At 39.3% G+C, this 22,927-nt stretch overlaps 2 protein-coding genes and 1 long non-coding RNA gene across 8 annotated transcripts; 2 read left to right on the top strand and 1 right to left on the bottom strand.

Annotated features, from left to right (window-relative positions):
- Window positions 1-9,170: 9,170 nt before the first annotated feature.
- Window positions 9,171-13,520, top strand: enpp4 (ectonucleotide pyrophosphatase/phosphodiesterase 4). Its single transcript, XM_056768292.1, has 4 exons — window positions 9,171-9,374; window positions 10,247-11,112; window positions 11,553-11,723; window positions 11,847-13,520. The coding sequence occupies exons 2-4, from the start codon at window positions 10,272-10,274 to the stop codon at window positions 12,215-12,217; spliced, it is 1,383 nt and encodes a 460-aa protein (XP_056624270.1). The 5' UTR covers window positions 9,171-9,374; window positions 10,247-10,271; the 3' UTR covers window positions 12,218-13,520.
- On the bottom strand, window positions 12,036-18,033 carry LOC130437127 (uncharacterized). The gene is made up of 3 exons (XR_008909139.1): window positions 17,471-18,033; window positions 13,715-13,797; window positions 12,036-12,172 (listed from the first exon to the last, which is right to left on the bottom strand). It is a non-coding gene; the product is annotated as an uncharacterized LOC130437127 (long non-coding RNA).
- clic5a (chloride intracellular channel 5a) lies at window positions 14,707-20,512 on the top strand. 6 transcript variants are annotated; one of them, XM_056768295.1, is made up of 7 exons: window positions 15,978-16,115; window positions 16,885-16,969; window positions 18,041-18,150; window positions 18,251-18,376; window positions 18,478-18,584; window positions 18,656-18,837; window positions 19,628-20,512. In XM_056768295.1, exons 3-7 carry the CDS (start codon window positions 18,095-18,097, stop codon window positions 19,790-19,792), a joined length of 636 nt encoding a protein of 211 aa, XP_056624273.1. In that variant the 5' UTR covers window positions 15,978-16,115; window positions 16,885-16,969; window positions 18,041-18,094; the 3' UTR covers window positions 19,793-20,512. The 6 variants fall into 6 exon arrangements, with proteins under 6 accessions (XP_056624272.1, XP_056624277.1, XP_056624273.1 ...); XM_056768294.1 differs by lacking the exons at window positions 15,978-16,115; window positions 16,885-16,969 and adding an exon at window positions 14,707-15,288; XM_056768299.1 differs by lacking the exon at window positions 16,885-16,969 and having other exon boundaries at window positions 15,900-16,115.
- Window positions 20,513-22,927: the final 2,415 nt, after the last annotated feature.

Raw genomic sequence — 22,927 nt, 5'->3', positions numbered from 1 at the left:
AAAAATAAATCGCACAAAACAAATAAACGAAACATCATAAAAAGATTCTCCTCTTAGGAACATGATGGTCCTGCCCAACTGTCTTGACACAGAGCATAAAAAACAACACCAGTTTCCAACAAAAGTATTGTTTTGTGTAAAAGATGAGCAATCCGTTAACTAACTGAACTCTTTATTTCCAAACACAGTTTACTCAGCAGCACAGGTTCTTCTCTTTTGAGGTGCATTCAAAAATAACAGCCTTACTCGCTGAAGCACCAGGGGCCCGTTTCAATAATGAAGTTCAACCAACACCGAGTTAAAATCTGAACTCTGAGTTGATTTACTCTGAGAATCTCTACTCTGAGTTTTCAGCTTCAGACCAGCTGATTTGAGTTCAATCAACTCTGAGTAAGTTCACTCTACGTTACGCGCGTGCAGCATGGCGATAAAAAGCCATCATCAACTGAGTGAAGATAGCACGATTCACCATGGCAACGGCACGTGACAAGAAGCGCTCTGTTCATTTCTCGCCAATCGAATTGAAAGAACTGTTACAAGTGTACAGTGAATATGACACATATTCATATAAAAGAGCAACACAGCCACACCAGCAAAAGAAAGAGAGCTGGCGTGAGAAAAAAGTGCTTCACGTGTTAATGCCCAACTTTATATGTCAATCACTTTTATATTTATTTTGTTGAAACTGTGAAAATAAGAATTATATTTAACTCTCTCTCGCTCTTATGTAGGTGATATCCTTCTGCAATAAAAAGATCTTGGCCGAAGCTGAATATGAAATTTAAGACGGCGTTTTAATGCCACGTAAAAAAAAAGATTTCGAGAATAAAGTCGAAATGTTACGAGAATAAACTCGTAATATTTTGAGAAAAATAATTTGGTTAAATCCTATTTTAGATTATGATGTCGCAATAAGGAAATTCTTTGTCTTTTGGCGCATCATCACGGAGTTATAATAGTAAAAGGACACTGCAGCGGTTATGAAACTGAATTTATTCAGAAGAAAAAATCTGACGTGAACTAAGAACTAACTCACTGATTCAGATGACGTGCTTAAAACTTAAACTACAACTTTCATGAAAATAAAATACGTATTACGACGAGTTTAATCTCGTAACATTTAGACTTTATTCTCGTAACATTTAGACTTTAATCTCGTAACATTTAGACTTTAATCTCGTAACATTTAGACTTTATTCTCGTAACATTTAGACTTTATTCTCGTAACATTTAGACTTTAATCTCGTAACATTTAGACTTTAATCTCGTAACATTTAGACTTTATTCTCGTAGCATTTAGACTTTAATCTCGTAACATTTAGACTTTAATCTCGTAACATTTAGACTTTATTCTCGTAACATTTCGACTTTAATCTCGTAACATTTAGACTTTAATCTCGTAACATTTAGTGTTATGACTCGACATGGTTAGAACCCAATTGCAGGCAGAGGCAAGACGGATGAAGACTTGACAGGATATATTTATTACAAATAACAAGACACTACAAAACAGGCAAAACAAAACCCACGTGGGGGAAAAACAGGACAGGGATATATATAACTTTATACAACGAACAAGGACACTAACTAACTAAACTGATAAAACAAACACTTGATACAAAACACTAACACTGACTAAACTACACTTACTTTGACACGGAACAGGAACAGGAAACAGGAACAGCATATAGCATACGAAAGACATTCAAACAACGTGAAGTAAAGACAATCACATTCACATTCAATGCACGAGCGACGAGACAAAGAAACAAGAGGGCTCTTTATAGGGGAAGGTAATTAACACTAACTATGAAACAGGAGGGTAGGAAAACGATGACGCGACTCGGGGAGAGTATGGAAGGCCAAGAGTGTCAAAACCATCTCTCCCCACAAGAAACAGAGGATTCTGTATGATTCCACCTCTAAACCAAGAAATACCTGACAAGGAGAGGTGAAACCATGACAGAACCCCCGCCTTAAGGAGCAGCAACCTGATGCTCCTCAAAGGCACGAACAAGACAAGGCAGACTGGGACAAAGACAAGAACCAGACAGACAGGGTCAACATGATAAGGGGGATACAGGACATGACAATGATTGGACTAGGGTGTGACAATAAAAATAGCAGACAAGGGAGGGGGGGTGGGGGCAAACAAGAAGACATGGGAAGTCCAAAAGGGGGAGGGCTGGGTGGGAAAGTTCCAGCCCTTGGGGACGCGCCAGGGCGCGGAGCCCCAGGAGGCTTGACAGGGGTAGTCCTGGGGGGAACCGTCCTAGTCCCCTGCAGGACTGTAGGGCTGGACCACGGCTGGAATGCCGGGCTGGACCAGGGTCTGAAGATCGGCCTGACAGGCTCTGTGACGGCGGCCGGGCAGCGCTCTGTGACGGCGGCCGGGCAGCGCTCTGTGACGGCGGCCGGGCAGCGCTCTGTGACGGCGGCTGGGCAGCGCTCTGTGACGGCGGCCGGGCAGCGCTCTGTGACGGCGGCCGGGCAGCGCTCTGTGACGGCGGCCGGGCAGCGCTCTGTGACGGCGGCCGGGCAGCGCTCTGTGACGGCGGCCGGGCAGCGCTCTGTGACGGCGGCCGGGCAGCGCTCTGTGACGGCGGCCGGGCAGCGCTCTGTGACGGCGGCCGGGCAGCGCTCTGTGACGGCGGCCGGGCAGCGCTCTGTGACGGCGGCCGGGCAGCGCTCTGTGACGGCGGCTGGGCAGCGCTCTGTGACGGCGGCTGGGCAGCGCTCTGTGACGGCGGCTGGGCAGCGCTCTGTGACGGCGGCTGGGCAGCGCTCTGTGACGGCGGCTGGGCAGCGCTCGGTGACGGCGGCTGGGCAGCGCTCTGTGACGGCGGCTGGGCAGCCGGGCTTGGTTCCGGCGGCCGGAACGGGCTTGGTTCCGGCGGCCGGAACGGGCTGGGTTCCGGCTCCTGGAAGGAATCCGCGGCCGGAACGGCCGCTCGGACCTTCACCTTCCCACGGCGCCCCCCCAAAAAATATTTGGGGCTGGATAGCTCAGGAATCGGGACATCTGAGCTGGAAAGCTCCGGCCTCGGGGGCACCGGACTGGGTAGCTCCGGACTGGGTAGCTCCGGACTGGGTAGCTCCGGACTGGGTAGCTCCGGACTGGGTAGCTCCGGACTGGGTAGCTCCGGACTGGGTAGCTCCGGACTGGGTAGCTCCGGACTGGGTAGCTCCGGACTGGGTAGCTCCGGACTGGGTAGCTCCGGACTGGGTAGCTCCGGACTGGGTAGCTCCGGACTGGGTAGCTCCGGACTGGGTAGCTCCGGACTGGGTAGCTCCGGACTGGGTAGCTCCGGACTGGGTAGCTCCGGACTGGGTAGCTCCGGACTGGGTAGCTCCGGACTGGGTAGCTCCGGACTGGGCAGCTCCGGACTGGGCAGCTCCGGACTGGGCAGCTCCGGACTGGGCAGCTCCGGACTGGGCAGCTCCGGACTGGGCAGCTCCGGACTGGGCAGCTCCGGACTGGGCAGCTCCGGACTGGGCAGCTCCGGACTGGGCAGCTCCGGACTGGGCAGCTCCGGACTGGGCAGCTCCGGACTGGGCAGCTCCGGACTGGGCAGCTCCGGACTGGGCAGCTCCGGACTGGGCAGCTCCGGACTGGGTAGCTCCGGACTGGGCAGCTCCGGACTGGGCAGCTCCGGACTGGGCAGCTCCGGACTGGGCAGCTCCGGACTGGGCAGCTCCGGACTGGGCAGCTCCGGACTGGGCAGCTCCGGACTGGGTAGCTCCGGACTGGGCAGCTCCGGACTGGGCAGCTCCGGACTGGGCAGCTCCGGACTGGGCAGCTCCGGACTGGGCAGCTCCGGACTGGGCAGCTCCGGACTGGGTAGCTCCGGACTGGGTAGCACCGGACGTCTCTTCTTTCTCCCCCGCTTGCCAACAGAACTGGTGGGCGGTGGAGTGGCTATAGGAGGCGAGGAGAGACCTGCGAACCCGATCTGCAGGGCACGATCCTCCGGGATGGCGGGCAGCTCCGTGGGAGAACTCACCCTGGACCACTCGCGATCTAACAGGGCCTGGACAGTGTCCGCGAAGCTCTGGGACTTCAGCTGGCGCATCTCAGCGGGTCCTAGGGGCTCATCGAGGCAACTATTAAAAATTGCCTTCAACTCCGCCTCGTTGAACCCCGAGGACCGCGCTGCAGCCAGGAAGTCCAGGGCAAAGTCCGTCGGGAATCTCCCCCGCTGCCTGAGGCCAAACAAGACGTGGGCTTGGTGGCCTCTGGTAGCAGCAACCTCCGCCTCGTCTACTCTACCTGCTGGGTTCCTTCTTGGCTCGTGCATTCTGTTATGACTCGACATGGTTAGAACCCAATTGCAGGCAGAGGCAAGACGGATGAAGACTTGACAGGATATATTTATTACAAATAACAAGACACTACAAAACAGGCAAAACAAAACCCACGTGGGGGAAAAACAGGACAGGGATATATATAACTTTATACAACGAACAAGGACACTAACTAACTAAACTGATAAAACAAACACTTGATACAAAACACTAACACTGACTAAACTACACTTACTTTGACACGGAACAGGAACAGGAACAGGAAACAGGAACAGCATATAGCATACGAAAGACATTCAAACAACGTGAAGTAAAGACAATCACATTCACATTCAATGCACGAGCGACGAGACAAAGAAACAAGAGGGCTCTTTATAGGGGAAGGTAATTAACACTAACTATGAAACAGGAGGGTAGGAAAACGATGACGCGACTCGGGGAGAGTATGGAAGGCCAAGAGTGTCAAAACCATCTCTCCCCACAAGAAACAGAGGATTCTGTATGATTCCACCTCTAAACCAAGAAATACCTGACAAGGAGAGGTGAAACCATGACATTTAGACTTTAATCTCGTAACATTTCGACTTTATTCTCGTAACATTTAGACTTTATTCTCGTAACATTTAGACTTTAATCTCGTAACATTTCGACTTTAATCTCGTAACATTTAGACTTTAATCTCGTAACATTTAGACTTTAATCTCGTAACATTTAGACTTTATTCTCGTAACATTTAGACTTTAATCTCGTAACATTTAGACTTTAATCTCGTAACATTTAGACTTTATTCTCGTAACATTTAGACTTTATTCTCGTAACATTTAGACTTTATTCTCGTAACATTTAGACTTTATTCTCGTAACATTTAGACTTTAATCTCGTAACATTTAGACTTTATTCTCGTAACATTTAGACTTTATTCTCGTAACATTTAGACTTTAATCTCGTAACATTTAGACTTTATTCTCGTAACATTTAGACTTTATTCTCGTAACATTTAGACTTTATTCTCGTAACATTTAGACTTTATTCTCGTAACATTTAGACTTTAATCTCGTAACATTTAGACTTTATTCTCGTAACATTTAGACTTTATTCTCGTAACATTTAGACTTTAATCTCGTAACATTTAGACTTTATTCTCGTAACATTTAGACTTTATTCTCGTAACATTTAGACTTTAATCTCGTAACATTTAGACTTTATTCTCGTAACATTTAGACTTTATTCTCGTAACATTTAGACTTTATTCTCGTAACATTTAGACTTTATTCTCGTAACATTTAGACTTTAATCTCGTAACATTTAGACTTTAATCTCGTAACATTTAGACTTTATTCTCGTAACATTTAGACTTTATTCTCGTAACATTTAGACTTTTTTCTCGTAACATTTAGACTTTATTCTCGTAACATTTAGACTTTATTCTCGTAACATTTAGACTTTAATCTCGTAACATTTAGACTTTAATCTCGTAACATTTAGACTTTAATCTCGTAACATTTAGACTTTATTCTCGTAACATTTAGACTTTATTCTCGTAACATTTAGACTTTATTCTCGTAACATTTAGACTTTAATCTCGTAACATTTAGACTTTATTCTCGTAACATTTAGACTTTATTCTCGTAACATTTAGACTTTAATCTCGTAACATTTAGACTTTAATCTCGTAACATTTAGACTTTAATCTCGTAACATTTAGACTTTATTCTCGTAACATTTAGACTTTATTCTCGTAACATTTAGACTTTATTCTCGTAACATTTAGACTTTATTCTCGTAACATTTAGACTTTAATCTCGTAACATTTAGACTTTAATCTCGTAACATTTAGACTTTATTCTCGTAACATTTAGACTTTATTCTCGTAACATTTAGACTTTTTTCTCGTAACATTTAGACTTTATTCTCGTAACATTTAGACTTTATTCTCGTAACATTTAGACTTTAATCTCGTAACATTTAGACTTTAATCTCGTAACATTTAGACTTTATTCTCGTAACATTTAGACTTTATTCTCGTAACATTTAGACTTTATTCTCGTAACATTTAGACTTTAATCTCGTAACATTTAGACTTTATTCTCGTAACATTTAGACTTTAATCTCGTAACATTTAGACTTTATTCTCGTAACATTTAGACTTTAATCTCGTAACATTTAGACTTTATTCTCGTAACATTTAGACTTTAATCTCGTAACATTTAGACTTTATTCTCCTAACATTTAGACTTTAATCTCGTAACATTTAGACTTTATTCTCGTAACATTTAGACTTTATTCTCGTAACATTTAGACTTTATTCTCGTAACATTTAGACTTTATTCTCGTAACATTTAGACTTTATTCTCGTAACATTTAGACTTTAATCTCGTAACATTTAGACTTTATTCTCGTAACATTTAGACTTTAATCTCGTAACATTTAGACTTTATTCTCGTAACATTTAGACTTTAATCTCGTAACATTTAGACTTTAATCTCGTAACATTTAGACTTTATTCTCGTAACATTTAGACTTTAATCTCGTAACATTTAGACTTTAATCTCGTAACATTTAGACTTTATTCTCGTAACATTTAGACTTTATTCTCGTAACATTTAGACTTTATTCTCGTAACATTTAGACTTTAATCTCGTAACATTTAGACTTTATTCTCGTAACATTTAGACTTTAATCTCGTAACATTTAGACTTTAATCTCGTAACATTTAGACTTTATTCTCGTAACATTTAGACTTTAATCTCGTAACATTTAGACTTTATTCTCGTAACATTTAGACTTTATTCTCGTAACATTTAGACTTTAATCTCGTAACATTTAGACTTTATTCTCGTAACATTTAGACTTTATTCTCGTAACATTTAGACTTTAATCTCGTAACATTTAGACTTTAATCTCATAACATTTAGACTTTATTCTCGTAACATTTAGACTTTAATCTCGTAACATTTAGACTTTATTCTCGTAACATTTAGACTTTAATCTCGTAACATTTAGACTTTATTCTCGTAACAATTAGACTTTATTCTCGTAACATTTAGACTTTATTCTCGTAACATTTAGACTTTAATCTCGTAACATTTAGACTTTATTCTCGTAACATTTAGACTTTAATCTCGTAACATTTAGACTTTATTCTCGTAACATTTAGACTTTATTCTCGTAACATTTAGACTTTATTCTCGTAACATTTAGACTTTATTCTCGTAACATTTAGACTTTAATCTCGTAACATTTAGACTTTATTCTCGTAACATTTAGACTTTATTCTCGTAACATTTAGACTTTATTCTCGTAACATTTAGACTTTATTCTCGTAACATTTAGACTTTAATCTCGTAACATTTAGACTTTATTCTCGTAACATTTAGACTTTATTCTCGTAACATTTAGACTTTATTCTCGTAACATTTAGACTTTATTCTCGTAACATTTAGACTTTAATCTCGTTATCTTGAATTTATTTAAAAAAACGCTGTCGTAGAAATACAATAACATCATTCATTCAGGAAAGTTTAAAGGTATAAAATGCTCTTGCTAGTAGGATGCCTGATTGGGAAATGTTAAATACTTAAACTGGTTTTAAAAGTGAAGATAAAACGTCCAAACGGGGCCTCACAATTCTCTACCGACATAAATATAATTCTCTGGGAATTAATGCAGCTTCCTCATCTCTAGGTTCCTTAATAAACGAACATGACATTTTAAGTTCTGTGTGACTAAATAGAGCGCGATTAGGAACACAAATCAATAAACAAATGACGTATGCAATGTAAACACCACTCGCGCTTCAAAAAGGGGGCGGAGATTGTAACAAACCCTGGGTATAAAACCTGCTCCCGACCTGGTTAGGTTCAGGGAGAATGTTACTCTGGTTACTCACTCGGAGTACAAAATACCTCGATTTCTGCAATGGGCTTGACTTCCTCCGAAACGGGCCCTGCGGTCAGTGTGGTGTTGCCATCTCCGTGATTTTCTCGCGGAATCGGGCGACATTTACACTAATTCCGCACGTGGGTTAAAGATTTGAAATATTCATAAAACGTATTTAAATGCACCTATTGAACTAATTTACTCTACATAATATATATTCTAACAATAATAGAAGGGACACTGATTCTCGTTTTAATGGTTACAAATTTAGAGGTCTCGTCGTGATTCTTCCTAAATAATAATTTAGTTCAACAGCTGCAAATTTCAACATGATTATATTTATGTAAATATATGATGATAATGATAACTACTTTACAATGATTTTCACTGATTGAAGTGTATATCCCGTGTTACTAATTTAGTTATAAATTACTGTAATTTAACTATTTTTCCATTGAAAAAGTAAGGGATTACTTAAATATTTTCTGTACTTTAATTACAGTTAGTTCTGATGTAATTAACTAATTACTTTGTGTAATATATGTGTGTACTATAGTGGAATTTACATAAAAAGTCAAACTCTAACTTTAAAATCCGTGCTTTAATGTATAATTCTCACAATTGTAATACTTTGGTCAGTTGATAATGTTTATGTAGTTTTATATTATTTATTTGAATGCATTTAAAGAGTTGTTTCATGTCTATCCTTGAATCACTGAACTGATCAAGGTCGATGCATGATATAGAAAGTCATTAGTAATAAATAATTAAATACTTTTGGAGAGAGTCATTTGTACATGAATCTACTTACACTATTTGATATATCATTAGTAACTAGTAATTCATTACTTTTTAGAGTAATTTACCCATCACTGATAATCACCATAACAGGGTTAGTTTAAATGTCCATTGTGCGGGTTTTGTTAGTAAAATCTGGCAACCCTGAGTCAGTGGGCGGGTCCCTATTTCTCCGTAGCGACGTCCTTGACGCGGTCGTTTGTGTTTGAGGAAGTGCAAGTGGCGAGGAACCGCACAAGACACACAAGTTAGACTTGATCATTACTTGACATATCAGGCAGAATTTACTATCACTTCATTTATTATACAAATTACATTTATTGTGGAGTTTAATCGGCGTTGCGTTAATGTGATCGTGCCTGAGTGATTGACAGACGTCTTGAAGTGAAACGGTACGGTGATGTTTTTCCTCCTCGTGCTTTCTTTGTGACGTTTGACAAAAACATTGAGGAATTTGCTAATATATTGAAATATTAAATAATAATCAAACAACATTCAGTACTGTGATATATCTGGATTTAGCTCTGGATTGTGAGAGTGTGTATACGATTTATCTTGATGTACAAACACTGTCATTTGTTGTAATAAGTATTAAATCGTTATATATCGTGAGTAATGACATATATGTTAGTAACTTAACGATAGTTCAGTGATTCTGTGTTTGCACCTGTTTAACATTTAGAAACTCAACACTTCCTCTATCATGCCGCATTACGCAAGAGTGATGCTTCATGTTACTCATTCTGTTAAATGGGATTTTTAGGGAGGGTACTGTAATATATACTATTAGCACCATAACATTGTTAACAGATTTATTTCTATACCATTACAATTTTTTAATAACATGTTGTTGTTGAACAAACAACTTGTTATAGATTTAACAACTTAAACAGTATGTAAAATTATACAATTTAATAGGTCTGTAGCTGAAAAAAACTGAATTTTGCATAAAATACATTTACATTTATTTTATTTAATCAGGGATAATGCACATTCATAACATATACAATATGTAAAATGCACCAGATTTATTCATTCAGCAGATGCTTTTTTCCAAAGCGACTTACAGAGAGTTCAAGGAGCTATAAGCGATACCTCATACAGGAGCAATAATACAATAGATGTTAGTTTCTACAAAAGCCACAAATACCTGTTGAGAGAAAAATAAATTAAAATGAATAAGAGAGCTTAACACTAAAAGGGAAACACACGTTTTCTCCTCACGTTTCTCATCACATGAATTGTTGCTTTCTGATGTTCACAGTGAGAGAACAGACCTATGCCACGGGATGCAGACCAGCGGTTTTCTGTGTGTTCTTCTCATCTGGACCGGATTAAGCGCTGCCCTGCCATCTGGAAATGGAACAGAGTCTGGTGGTGATACGACTCCTCTTCTTCTGGTGTCGTTCGATGGCTTTCGAGCCGACTACCTCAAACATTACTCCTTACCTAACCTAGAGAAGTTCTTCTCGTCTGGTTTGCTCGTACATGAACTGACCAACGTTTTCACAACTAAAACCTTTCCCAACCATTACAGTCTGGTCACGGGCCTGTACGCCGAGAGCCACGGCATTCTGGCCAGCATGATGTACGACCCGGCGACGAAGAAGAATTTCTCCGTTCAAAACGACAGCGATCCGTTCTGGTGGAACCGAGCCAAACCCATCTGGGTGTCCGTGGAGGAAGCCGGATACAGAGCAGCGTCGGCCATGTGGCCGGGGTCGGATGTAAATATTCAAAATCACACGTTAGAATACTCGTTCAAGTACGACTCTCGGGTGAGCTTCAGAGAGAGGCTGGGAAACCTGACGCGATGGATGACGGAGAACAGAGCCGTGAAGTTTGCTGCTCTGTACTGGGAGGAGCCGGATCGCAGCGGTCATCTGTACGGGCCGGAGAACACCACAGAGATGAGTCGAGTTCTCAAGGAGGTGGATGATCTGGTGGGTTTATTGATGGAACAGCTCAACACAACTGGATTATGGGGGAAAATAAACGTTATCATCACGAGTGATCATGGTATGACCCAATGTTCTGAAGAGCGTCTTATTGTGCTGGATAAGTGTGTCAGTCCAGACAGTTACAGGCTGGTGGATCTCACTCCTGTGGCCGCCATTATACCACTCACAGGTTTGTCTAATTAATAACACACAGATGAACTTTTGTTTTATTGAAGAAAACTGAGCTGAATGTTTGCTTTATATTATTTAAGAAAAAAATACACATTTCGTTTTTGTATTCTTTATAAATACACACATGAACCATAGAAGCTGGCCTGATGTTTACAAATCAAAGAACGCAAAGTAATGTTAAACAGCACATTTAACAGTGTTAAGAAGTCAGAATGCATGACACAACATTGCACAGCCGCTTTAAGAATGATTCAGGGATTTCCCCAATCAGTGTTGTTTCTTTAGATTGAAGATCACTTAAAATCGAAGAATGGATATTTTTCACCCATTCCTAATATTTAATACTGTTATTGATCATAATTTCTTTGATGTTTAATGATCTTGTCCTGGTCACACTGACTGGTTTTATCGTCTTTATTCTCTTTTCTTTTTGCACAGATAATGTGACGGTCTATAAAAATCTGTCGGGCTGTCACAGTCACATGAAGGTTTATCTGAAGGACGCTCTTCCTGACAGGCTGCACTATAAAAACAACGAAAGGACCCAACCGATCATTCTGGTGGCAGACGAAGGCTGGACGATCGTCAAAGACGGCAGTCTTCCACGCTGTGAGTGTTTCCTCAACAGATTACAAACATCAAACAGATTCCTAGAAACGATGTCATTTGCTTTTGCATCAACACCGTAAGGCCGTGAAGAGCAGTAACTCACATGTGTCCTGTCTTTTACAGTGGGCGATCACGGCTATGACAATACTCTTCCCAGCATGCACCCCTTCCTGGCCGCCCATGGGCCTGCGTTTCGTGCCGGCTACACAATGTTGAGTTTGAACAACGTGGATCTGTATCCTCTCATGTGTCACCTCATTGGCATCCCCCCGATGCCCAACAACGGTAGTTTTGCCCGCGTGCGCTGTGTGTTAGCTCACGAGCAATGTAGCGAGCTGGCGTTAGCGGTGGGCGCTGTCATCGGCGTCTTGATAATCCTCACCACCTTCACCTGTCTCTTCAGACTGATGAAGAACAGAGACGTTTCCTCTGCCCGTCCGTTTGCCCGTCTGGAATTAGATGAAGATGACGATGATGAGCCTTTACTGGAATGATGGACGTCACACGTGTGTGTGTGTTTTTTTGTTTTTACAGATGCAGGTACGGTCAGTTTCACTTCATTCAAGCACAAAGAAAAATCCACAAGGAAATTCAAGTTGTGTCATTTACTCACGAAAGGGTCACAGTGTGTAAATCATGACTGAATATTTCTTTTCAGTGCCACAAATGGTACCATGGTAACGATCACATTAAACGTTTAAGAGAGAATTAACAACGGTTATAGAGACAAAAAATAAGAGCGTGAGAAGGATAAAGGGATTGGTAGAACACAACCACAAAAGTATCTGTTCTCATTTTCACTGCACTCGATAAAACGTCCCCTTTGAACTTTAAAAGCTTTTAGTGCTTCCGTCTTAACTGAGTTGCCACACAAGTTCACTGGATTACAAATTTTCTCTGAAAATATTGTTTAAAATATATTCCTTATGATCCGAGGCGCTTTTTCACAAGCATGAGGCTGTTAACCGAGATTTTATAATATCACTGTGAGTAAAATATCGTTATAAGCATTTGCTTTGCATCTATAACTATGCAGTTGTTTGTTACTGACGCTTTCCCTTCATGCAAATCTGAAAAAGATCATAAGCAATAATGATAAGAAGCTTTACTCCACTGAGAATACTTGAAAATACTGTGTTGACCAGTCGCGACATTGTATCCGTCTTCATTTGAATATTTATTTCTTTGTTAAAGGCACAGATTGTTTTGTTCGGGTTAGAGGGGCATTTGCACGTTTAAATCAAAAGCGAACACAGATTTTATTATTCAATGTAATATATATATTATATTCATCTGACAAATCTCACATTTCTGTAGGATTTAATGTAGTGTACATCACTGTACGTTTGTATTTGTTACAGTGGTTGGAAAATCTGTTTGTTTTGCTTTACAAAGAATATTTATTGAGAATAAATTAAGGGTATTGTATTTTCTATTAAATTAAGGTTAGATGTGCTTTTCTAACTTATTCTGCTGCTTTTATTCGGGACTAAGAAAATGATGTTGCTTCTGAATTTATGCGATATGTTGTTATTTTTTTATAGTTTTATGTAAAAATCAATTTCCTGCGGTTGTATACATTTAGCACTGAAGTTTGGGTTGAGTTTTAGTTACTGATATAAAGTAGATTGTCCTCGTTTGTTCAGTATTGGACATTAAAGATGTTTGTGGTCATGACTCCACAGCTTGCTAGACCTTCATTCGACTATGCTAAGAAAAAAGTCAAATGTTTTTTATTCCCACATTGCCTTCTTGTGTTTGTCAGCTGAAAATGAAATAAAATATCTATTTGAGGTATTTATAAAGAGTCCTTTCTTTTATTTTCTTATAGCGAACAGTTAATGAGTGTCGTCAACTCTGTCTTCTGTTTAGTTTGTGATGTACAGCTCACTTCGCACATTAAACTGCCGTATAAGAGAAAGTATTTGAACACACATCTCATCTTTAATGAAATCACTTATTCAAAAGTGACATTGCTGTCATTCTTTTACCTGTATGATTATTGTAGATGATGATGTGAGAGATGTGGAGTCATCTTAAGGTTTCTGTTGAAGATCTGCCATCATTCACTTCACTGCAGGATTACAGAAAACGTTTGTGATTTATGTGATTTTATTTTAAAACGGTTTCATCTTAACTACATAAACGAGCGTTACTGTTACTTTTATGACCACAACTGAACCTCCTGTACACATTCACAAACATAGAGCACCTGTAGATTAACTCTGAAAACAATTAAACCCAGAAGCGTTACTTGGCAAAATTTGTCTCTAGAATGTTATGAATTTAGACTGTGATACCGCGCTCAACCGCTAGATGTCAGTGTATCGCAAGCTTTCTTTAAATGCGACCGAACCGCAGGACATATTCAACAAATGAAAATACAACAAAATTCAACAGATCGTTTATTTAATACAATTATTGCACCATAAAAAATATATATTTTAATTTGAACATAAATCAAATATAAATCGTTATATTATAAGACACTGGCCAAACACAAACCGGAAGTTAACTGGGGGTCAGGAGCGTCTGATGAAACTCTATAAAAAAGTCTGTTTATATCCACTGAAGTAACACTAGACGTCACTCACACTTCATTAGTGTCACAGCTTCACATCTGAGAATGTACATTATATTTAGTTTATCATTCCTGTAAAGTGTTGTGCAAATAAATTTTCACTGCCTTCACCTCATAATGTATAAAAATATGTGACTCTTGACTGTTCTGAGGTCAGTAGTCACGTGTAAATGAGTGATTCAGCTCTTATATTTAGACTGAACTCACTGGAATGTTTTACCCATCAACCCCCAGCCAATCCTCATGTCACACGTTCAGAAATAAAGCTGATATGATAAATGTTGCCAGTAAGTGACGTTCAGATAAGATGATCTGTTACAGAAAACAGAAAATAAGATTGTAACAGAGACAGGGGTGCCACAATGAGGCCACAACAGTAGCAGCACCACTGCTCTGAATGTACCGGCAGATGGAGGCGAAAAAAAATGAAGTGACGTGCTGATGAGGTCAAAAGTTCAGTCTTTAATCTAATACCTGCAACTGGTATTTACAATGAAGATCCAAAAAAGAAAGTAAAAATTAAACAAACAAATAACATAAACTGTTCACGGTTATCTGCTAACATCATTTAGCTATACCAAAAAATTGGCCCAAAATCAGAGCAATAACCTCCAACCACTCACTCTAAGAGCCTATCCCCCCTTTACCACACTTAGGCGCCTTCTTAAAAAGGCTAAACCCCTCCTACTTGGATTAATCCATTTGTTAATTAAAGATAATAAAGAAATCTAAAGACAAAATCAAAATATATTTAACAGTAACAAAGAGATACACAATTAGAATAATATAAAAATTGACAACAAAACAACTATTAATTATTAATGTCGAACAAAATTTAACAAAGAATCACACAGAAGTCCAATCTCCCCCTCACACATGACAACAATTAACTGTGCCTACTGTCGGCGGGAAAAAGGCATTCAAAATGGTGGCAATTACGGTGACCGGGTTTTGTCCGTTTGGTGAGGTAAAATGTTCCTGTACGTAAGTATGACAATTTTATTATTATGTAAGTGGTTAATTGAAATCAATAAACATATAACATGGTTACCGGTCTTGTCTGAGTTCTTAACAAAACATAAATCAACAAAGAGAAATTAATAACTAAGTAAATGCAAAAAGGGCATGGTGAAGACAAGTACACTGTGAAACAATGCACAATCAGTGACATAATAAGAGTCTACTCCTAAATAAGAGAGTCTAGTCACAGATCTTCACTGTGACAAAGATCTTATGCATTTCTATGAAAATCTAGTGTTCTCTAAATTAAACGCGTTTTCTAATGCAAATCAATAGCTTTCAGATGAAATGTCTTGATATGTGTTTAGAGATGTTAGAGAGTTTTGAGCGTGGATTTTAATGACACGTGTCAGGTTGACATACAGAACACATACAGGCCTGTCTGAAACCAACTATAGAACGAAAACAGTCACAGCTGATATATCTCATCAAAGAGTTTATAACTTTGGATGTGAGCGTTCTCTGATCCGCATGACACAGAGATTTGACTCGAAGGGTTGAGATGTGATTCGTCATCGTATTTCTGAAAGCGAGCGGGCGAGTGAGAGTGAGAGAGTAAGTGATACTAGCAGCGGTGTACTGTAGGTGACATTCAACTCCTCCCTAAAGCTCCGTGTGGAGGATATTTTTGGGCCGTGTGTGACAGTGGAAGTGTCCCTCTGACAGCTGACCGCAGGGCCAAATCAAAACAAGCATCAGACAAACAACACAACGATTATCTGCGTGTCTGCCGGACCGATATGACCTCAAATGAAGAGGATAAAGATCCTGACATTGAACTCTTTGTGAAGGTGAGAAAGATGAAAACAAGTGACTGCGTGTTCTTTACATCAGAACGATACTCAAGTGTGTCAGGATTGTTTTTGAAGCGTTCTGTCGGCCGGTGCACAGTGGGATTGATGGCGAGTGTGTCAGGAAGGTTAGTTGGCGGAGCTCGAGGGCGTTCTGCCCGCCACAGGGTTGTTAAAGCCTTGAAAGTTACAGTTGAATGAGTTCTTTCTCCTGAATACTGTAACTCTGCTGTGTCTGGAGAGAAGTTCTGCTCTTGTCTGATGTTCGTTTGACAGATTTGGAAAGTGATAACAGTTACATCAGCAGCTTTAGAAATGAATTTCAATCATGTGGCGTCTTATGAAAAATCTTGTATAGTGACACAAAATGCAGAGGAGACACTCTTAAAGGGACAGGGCACCCGAAAATGAATTCTGACATCATTTACTCACCCTCGGGTTGTTTCAAACGTGTAAAAATGTCTTTGTTTGGAAAGCCACATAGGAAGATATTTGTAAGAATGTCGTAACCAAACAGATCTCATCCCCCATTGACTCCCATAGTATTTATTTGATCTACTGTTGCAGTAAATGGGGGATGAGATCTGACACTCTTCCAAATATCTTTCTGTGTTTTTCCAAACAGAGACATTTATACAGGTTTGAAACAACCTGAGGGTGAGTAAATGATGAGCGAATTAAAAAATTCATGGTGAACTGTCCCTTTAAAAATGTGAAGATAATGTGATGTTCAGTGTTTTAATGTGTCTGTCTGTGGTGTGTTTGATAGGTTGTGAAGTGATAAGTCCAGGTGTGTGAATGACGGCTAACTCAGGTTTGACCCGGAGTCTGTTTGCTGAGGTCTAATAGGGCAGGTAATGGAATTTCCATCAATAATTCAGCTGGGGTACAGATCTGATGTCCAGCTCCGGTGACCGGCCCTCTGGAAAGCTCCAGATCCCAATATGAGATCGGGACATTTGGCACTGATTCATGCGCGCTCTTTTGTATTGAGTCGTATTGTCTCGTGTACGTGTGACTTCATCCATAACATCTGATATAGACATCACAGATATATCTCTATGTGATCAGGACACAATCGCTGCCACATCGTTTTTTGGGTGAGCTGCCCCTTTAAACTTTATTGGCCGATATTGAATTAATTTAACGCCATCGGCAAACCGGTAAATAGCATGACAAAGGTTAATTAGTGTCTGATTTCCGTGATGCGGAAAACACAGATGTAAAGTTGCAAACACGCCAGAAAGTAGAATTATAAAATTCCAATTGTGCTGTGAATATCTAATAATGATTTAGCTCTTGTTAAAATCTGCTTGTTCTGTGTGTGAATGTGTGTTGTGTTTTGTGTAACTTACTGTAGTGGACTTTTAGCATCTGTTGGACGCGAACACATAAAGCGTCAAGCCATCAAAATTAAAGTCCGTCGTCAAAATAAAAGTCCAGTTAACCGCATGACAAAACTGCTTCAAACAAGTAACAAACCTAGTAATTAAATGTAAGTAGACTTAAGACAGCAAAAGAAAAAACATAAGATATAAGACACTGGTTCATATTAATATAGTTGTACACCACAAAAAAAGAAAACACAGAATCCAGAAAAATAAAAATGGAATTTGGGAAAAAATAAAACGGATTTCATAGTTCTCTAGTTTATGCAGTTAGATGTCTGAAATAATTATTGTAAATAGCAACGGCAAACGACTTTATTTAAATTTATTAAAAAAATGTTCAATTTTATAATTATAATTATCTGTATTACAGGACCCTCCAAAAATGTATTTGTTTTATTGTAAATCAGGGTATTATCATCATGATCATGTTTAAAACTAACGTCACAGGAATGTTCTGTGTTTGTTGGGTGAGCATTGTTGTGTAATGTTCTTGACTCTTGTGCTGTTGTGAATGTTTGTGTTGATGTTCTTCAGGCAGGTTGTGATGGCGAGAGCATTGGAAACTGTCCGTTCTCTCAAAGACTCTTTATGATTCTGTGGCTGAAGGGTGTTGTGTTCAACGTCACCACCGTCGACCTGAAGAGGTGACCATCACACATCTGCCATCACAACATATCACTTCTGCCATCACATAACGCTTTTAGGATTTATTCATGCAGAAATTATATCTTTGATTTGAAAAAGGAAACCAGCAGATCTTCATAATCTGGCCCCGGGAACCCCTCCTCCATTCCTCACGTTCAACGGAGAGGTACGGACAGATGTCAACAAAATCGAAGAATTCTTAGAAGAGATGCTAGCGCCTCCAAAGTAGGTTGACAAGATTGATCGGTTATGAAACTGATAAATTGAAATGATCGTGATTTTACTGCGTTCACCGTGGTGAAGTTTTATTCGTTTCACCTCTCAAGGTATCCAAAGCTGGCTGCAAAGAACAAGGAGTCAAATGCAGCAGGAAATGACATCTTCGCAAAGTTCTCGGCCTACATCAAGAATACCAAGCCAGAAGCCAACACAAGTGAGTTCGACGTAATGAGATTCATGAGACAGGTTCATGAAGTTCAAAACGTTCATGTGTTCATGTGTAAGGTCTGGAGAACGGGCTTCTGAAAACTCTGAAGAAACTGGACGACTTTCTGAACTCTGCTCTACCGGATGAGATGGATTCTGATGACGCAGGAGAAGAGACGCACTCCAGACGCAAGTACCTGGACGGCAACGAACTGACCCTCGCCGACTGCAACCTTCTCCCCAAACTACACATAGTCAAGGTGACGACATCTGATGACACTGAAAATACTGCCGGGGCTAGTTGTCACATGTCTTACTGCTGTCTAGTTTTTCTAAGAAAAGGATGTTTTTTATTATCTTGTTTTTTATATTTCTGTTAAGACATTGTTGGATGCTGTAAATTTAGGTTAATCTACACATATCTGGATTTAGTCCACACCAGCGCTCTTAAAGGAGCAGTTCGCCTTAAAAATGGAAATAATATCATCATATACACGCCCACTTGTCATTTCAAACCTGTATGACTTTCTTTTGCTGAACACAAAATATTTTATCAAGAAATTAAGAATGTTGTTTACAGCAGAAGTGAATGGGGGGCCGTGCTGTTCTGTTACACACATTTTTCAAAATATCTTCTTTTGTGTTCTGCAGAAGAAAGTCATACAGGTTTGAAATGACGAGTGTGCGTATAAATGATGACATCACTTTTGAAGGTGCATATTACTTTAAGGGTTCAGGTCAAAGAAAATGTCAAAGACACATTTATGGCAAAATATTGGACAGCTTTAAAATAATCAATATAAATAAAATAAAAAAGTCTGCTTGGCTTTGGGCTGAATCTTAGACTGAGAATCACGCCTCATCGTTCTCAAAAGCTGTTGTTTTCACAGTCCGGACTACTATCAGAAAACGGTTTCATAAATGAATCAGCTTTAAGAGCGATTTCAAAAAGCTTCATATTCATTCACAAAAGCCAACACCTCTTAGAATGGTCCTGTTTGGAGACCAGAACATTTTCACGCGATTCAATGTTTTTCTTGTGTCCTTCAGGTGGTTTCGAAGAAGTATCGCAACTTTGAGATCTCAGCAGACTTCAGTGGAGTTTGGAGATATCTTCAGAACGCTTACGCTCGAGATGAGTTCACTAACACATGTCCGGCGGATCCAGAGGTTGAACTGGCCTATCAGGACGTAGCCAAGAGACTCGGCAAGTGAACACAACACTCGTGAATAATCTCTTACTGAAAGATGTCCCACCGTGTCTTCAGGTAGATTTTCAAAGTCCCTTAAGGGACGCCATAATGACTCAGTCCTGTGACGCTCTCCTTCACTTCTCTAATGCTTTTGTGTTGTTTTGAAGAAACCTTGTGCCACTCGTTCTTTACAGATTTTCAGGATCTCTGAACTCTATAATCTTCTAATATTGTCAATCGGTTGGATGTAGCTGAGCTGTTTCTCTATTCAGTTGTTTTGTGTACAAAACATTCATTTGTGCTTTAATCCCTGTATTTAATTTTTCTTATAAAAGTCAAGTTACAAGTTCACCTTACAGTACTTGTCTCCAAAGGAGAATTCTGTCATCGTTTATTCATCCTCGTGTCATGTTAAACCTGTATAAGTTTCTTTCTTCTGCGGAATACAAAAGAAGATATTTTGAAGAACGTTAATAATCAAACAACACTGAACCCCATTGACTTACATTGTATAAACAGAAAACCACTGAGAACTTTCTCAAAATACCTTCTTTTTTGTTCCACTGAAGAAAGACAGATACAAAACCACATGATGACGGAATCAGTTTCTTTTAGGTGAACTGTCCCTTTAAATGGTGTTGAACCCTCACAGACTGTGCATAAATCTTCTCGTGACTGTTTATCGAAACTAAACAACATAAAGGCCTGTTGTAATACTGAATAAAATATATTTTTTCACGAAGCTTGTCATTTGATGTTATTTACACACAGTGTGTCATAAAAACAACAACCGTCCATTATAAGATGAAATGAGAAATAAAAATCTTCAAGTGGTCTGCTGGTTTTTGCTTTATTTGGACTGGTGTAGTTTGATGGGCTGTTAGAGACTAATGAACTAAACCAGATCTACCAACAAAACCAGCTAATGGTTTACAGCAGATCAGTATTTCAATCTGTGTGTTTAGCTTTAGTTTTCATGAGAAACCCTCATGTAGGTGTGACTTGTGTCTGTCAGATTGAGTGAAACAATATTTCTTCAGGATCACAGGAGCACACAGAGATCATATTGGAGAAACAGGAGAGGTTTTTCCGGCTCAGTCTCGGGGGTTTTCACTGCTAGACTTCCTGTGAAGAAAACTCTTTCACCTCCAACTCAAACATCTGCATTCACGTCTGCAGGCTTCATTTCACTCCAACATCTCTCAGTGCTTCAGTGAGTTTTACTCAGTAACGTGTGAAATGTTCAGAACGGTCCGCTCGTTTCTCTTTTTTTGGTTATAGACGGTTTCATCTTAACATAAGCAAATGTTAATGCGTATGCACACTTTTGTGACACACATTCACAAACAATAAAGCGCCTGTAGATTATTTATGATAACAATCAATAGAAACCGAGAAGAAGCGTTACTTGGCTAAACTTTTCTACCAGTTGAAAAACCCAGTTTATGCTTTTTGACCAGCTTAATCCAGCACAAACCAGCATCAAAACATACCAAACCAGAATATACTCTTTTTTTCAACAGGTCTTTCCAATATTTTGAATTTAGACTGCAATACCAAGCTCAACCGCTAGGTCAGTGTTCTTTAAATGCGACCGAACTACAAGACCCATTTAACAAATTGTTTATTCAATAAAATGAACATACGTCACAATTCAACACATTGTTTATTTAAAATAGTAATTAAACAATAAAATCATTATATAAATTAATATCAACATAAATGAAGTAAAATATAAAAAGTTATTTTAGCCAAACACAAACCGGAAGTTACCTGGGGGTCGAGCTCGCGCGTCTGATGAGACGTCGTATTGTTACATTTGTTGGTTTGTTTTTCGATTCCTTTCAAGAACACAGTAGAACACGTAAGTAAAAAATAACATTTATGTATATTTATATATTTCTTATTGTTTTAAGTTCACTTGTAATGGGGTTGCAGTAAAAACGAAGAACCTTGTTTTGAGTGAATTAGTGTATGTAAAGTTTTCTGGTGTCTTGGGATTTTGGTTTTCATTTGTGGCGTCTGTGGTTTTTAGAGCCGCTCCAGAACTGTTGGATTTATGTTCAGGTTACGAGCAGATCCTCCCTCACATTAAACTGATGATGTCCATCTGTCTCGTATCATTGCATTAAGATGAAACTAGATTTATACTTTTACTGAGGCAAACCGTGATGCTGTGAGTGGTTGCTATGTGGTTGCTAAGGTGTTTTGAGTGGGTTTACTCTGTCAGCTTCAGTGATGTGGTTGTTGTCTGGATGAAGTTCAAACAGCGTGAATAACTTTCATGTAAACAGTTCAGAACGAGATGTGATGATGGTTTATCTCACAGGGTCACACCGCGAGTGTCCAGCAGATGGCGCACTCGTACTAAACACTACTTTTCACTTTGTTGATAAAAATTATGTTTTTATCAGTGTGTAGAAAATACAAGAAAGGATTATACAGTGATAGTGATGCTTTAAGATAAAAAAAAACAGATCAAATGTTCAGGGAGTTCTGAATAAAAAGCTTTCTGGACTGTAAAACGTTTTGCAGCAGGTTGGAAGTAACTTACTGTAGATTCACCTTCGAAAATAACTTTCTGTCATCATTTCCTCACCCTCTTGTCATCTCAAACCTGTAGGAGTTTCTTCCACACAACACAAAAGAAGATATTTTGAAAAAGGTTGGTAACAGAACATCACAAGGCCCCCATTCACTTCTATTGTAACCAACGCAAGTGAGCTGCACGCAAAAAATGACATTTTTACGAAGTGTTTTGTAGTACAAATTTCTAAACATTCTTAAAACAAGATGCACTTTCTTGACAACAAAGGTGACCTAAGATGTTAAGTCTCTTTTTAAGGAGAAATATATGAGAATTAAGTGAGTTTATGTTCAAATTAAGCAACAAAAATCAGTTTTTTTTTGTAAAAATATAAATCAATATCCAATTATTTGAAAGAAAGACATTTAATCTTGTTTTTTGACAAAAAATATAAGAATTAAGTACTTTTTGGTCAAATTAAACAACAAAAATCTGCCAATGGTGTTAGAAAAATAAACTTGAATTAGGTACTTGAGGAAAAGGTCAAACTAAAAAAGTTCTTTTCTCTCACCCCATTGGCAGAACCTACTTAATTCTTATATTATTTGTCATAAAACAAGATTAAGTGTT

Source organism: Triplophysa dalaica, chromosome 15, assembly GCF_015846415.1.
Source record: "Triplophysa dalaica isolate WHDGS20190420 chromosome 15, ASM1584641v1, whole genome shotgun sequence".
In the NCBI taxonomy this organism is placed as follows: Eukaryota; Metazoa; Chordata; class Actinopteri; order Cypriniformes; family Nemacheilidae; genus Triplophysa; species Triplophysa dalaica.
Note: the sequence above shows the minus strand (reverse complement) of the source record. Positions and strands in the feature narration are given on the sequence as shown.

Bases quoted from the DNA above. Each gene is read 5' to 3' on its own strand.
- enpp4 (XM_056768292.1), top strand. From the start codon at position 10,272: ATGCAGACCAGCGGTTTTCTGTGTGTTCTTCTCATCTGGACCGGATTA. The intron at 11,113-11,552 runs GTTTGTCTAATT...CTTTTTGCACAG, and splicing joins CGCCATTATACCACTCACAG to ATAATGTGACGGTCTATAAA. The intron at 11,724-11,846 runs GTGAGTGTTTCC...TGTCTTTTACAG, and splicing joins AGACGGCAGTCTTCCACGCT to TGGGCGATCACGGCTATGAC.
- clic5a (XM_056768299.1), top strand. From the start codon at position 16,065: ATGACCTCAAATGAAGAGGATAAAGATCCTGACATTGAACTCTTTGTG. The intron at 18,377-18,477 runs GTAGGTTGACAA...TCACCTCTCAAG, and splicing joins GAGATGCTAGCGCCTCCAAA to GTATCCAAAGCTGGCTGCAA. The intron at 18,585-18,655 runs GTGAGTTCGACG...TTCATGTGTAAG, and splicing joins CAAGCCAGAAGCCAACACAA to GTCTGGAGAACGGGCTTCTG.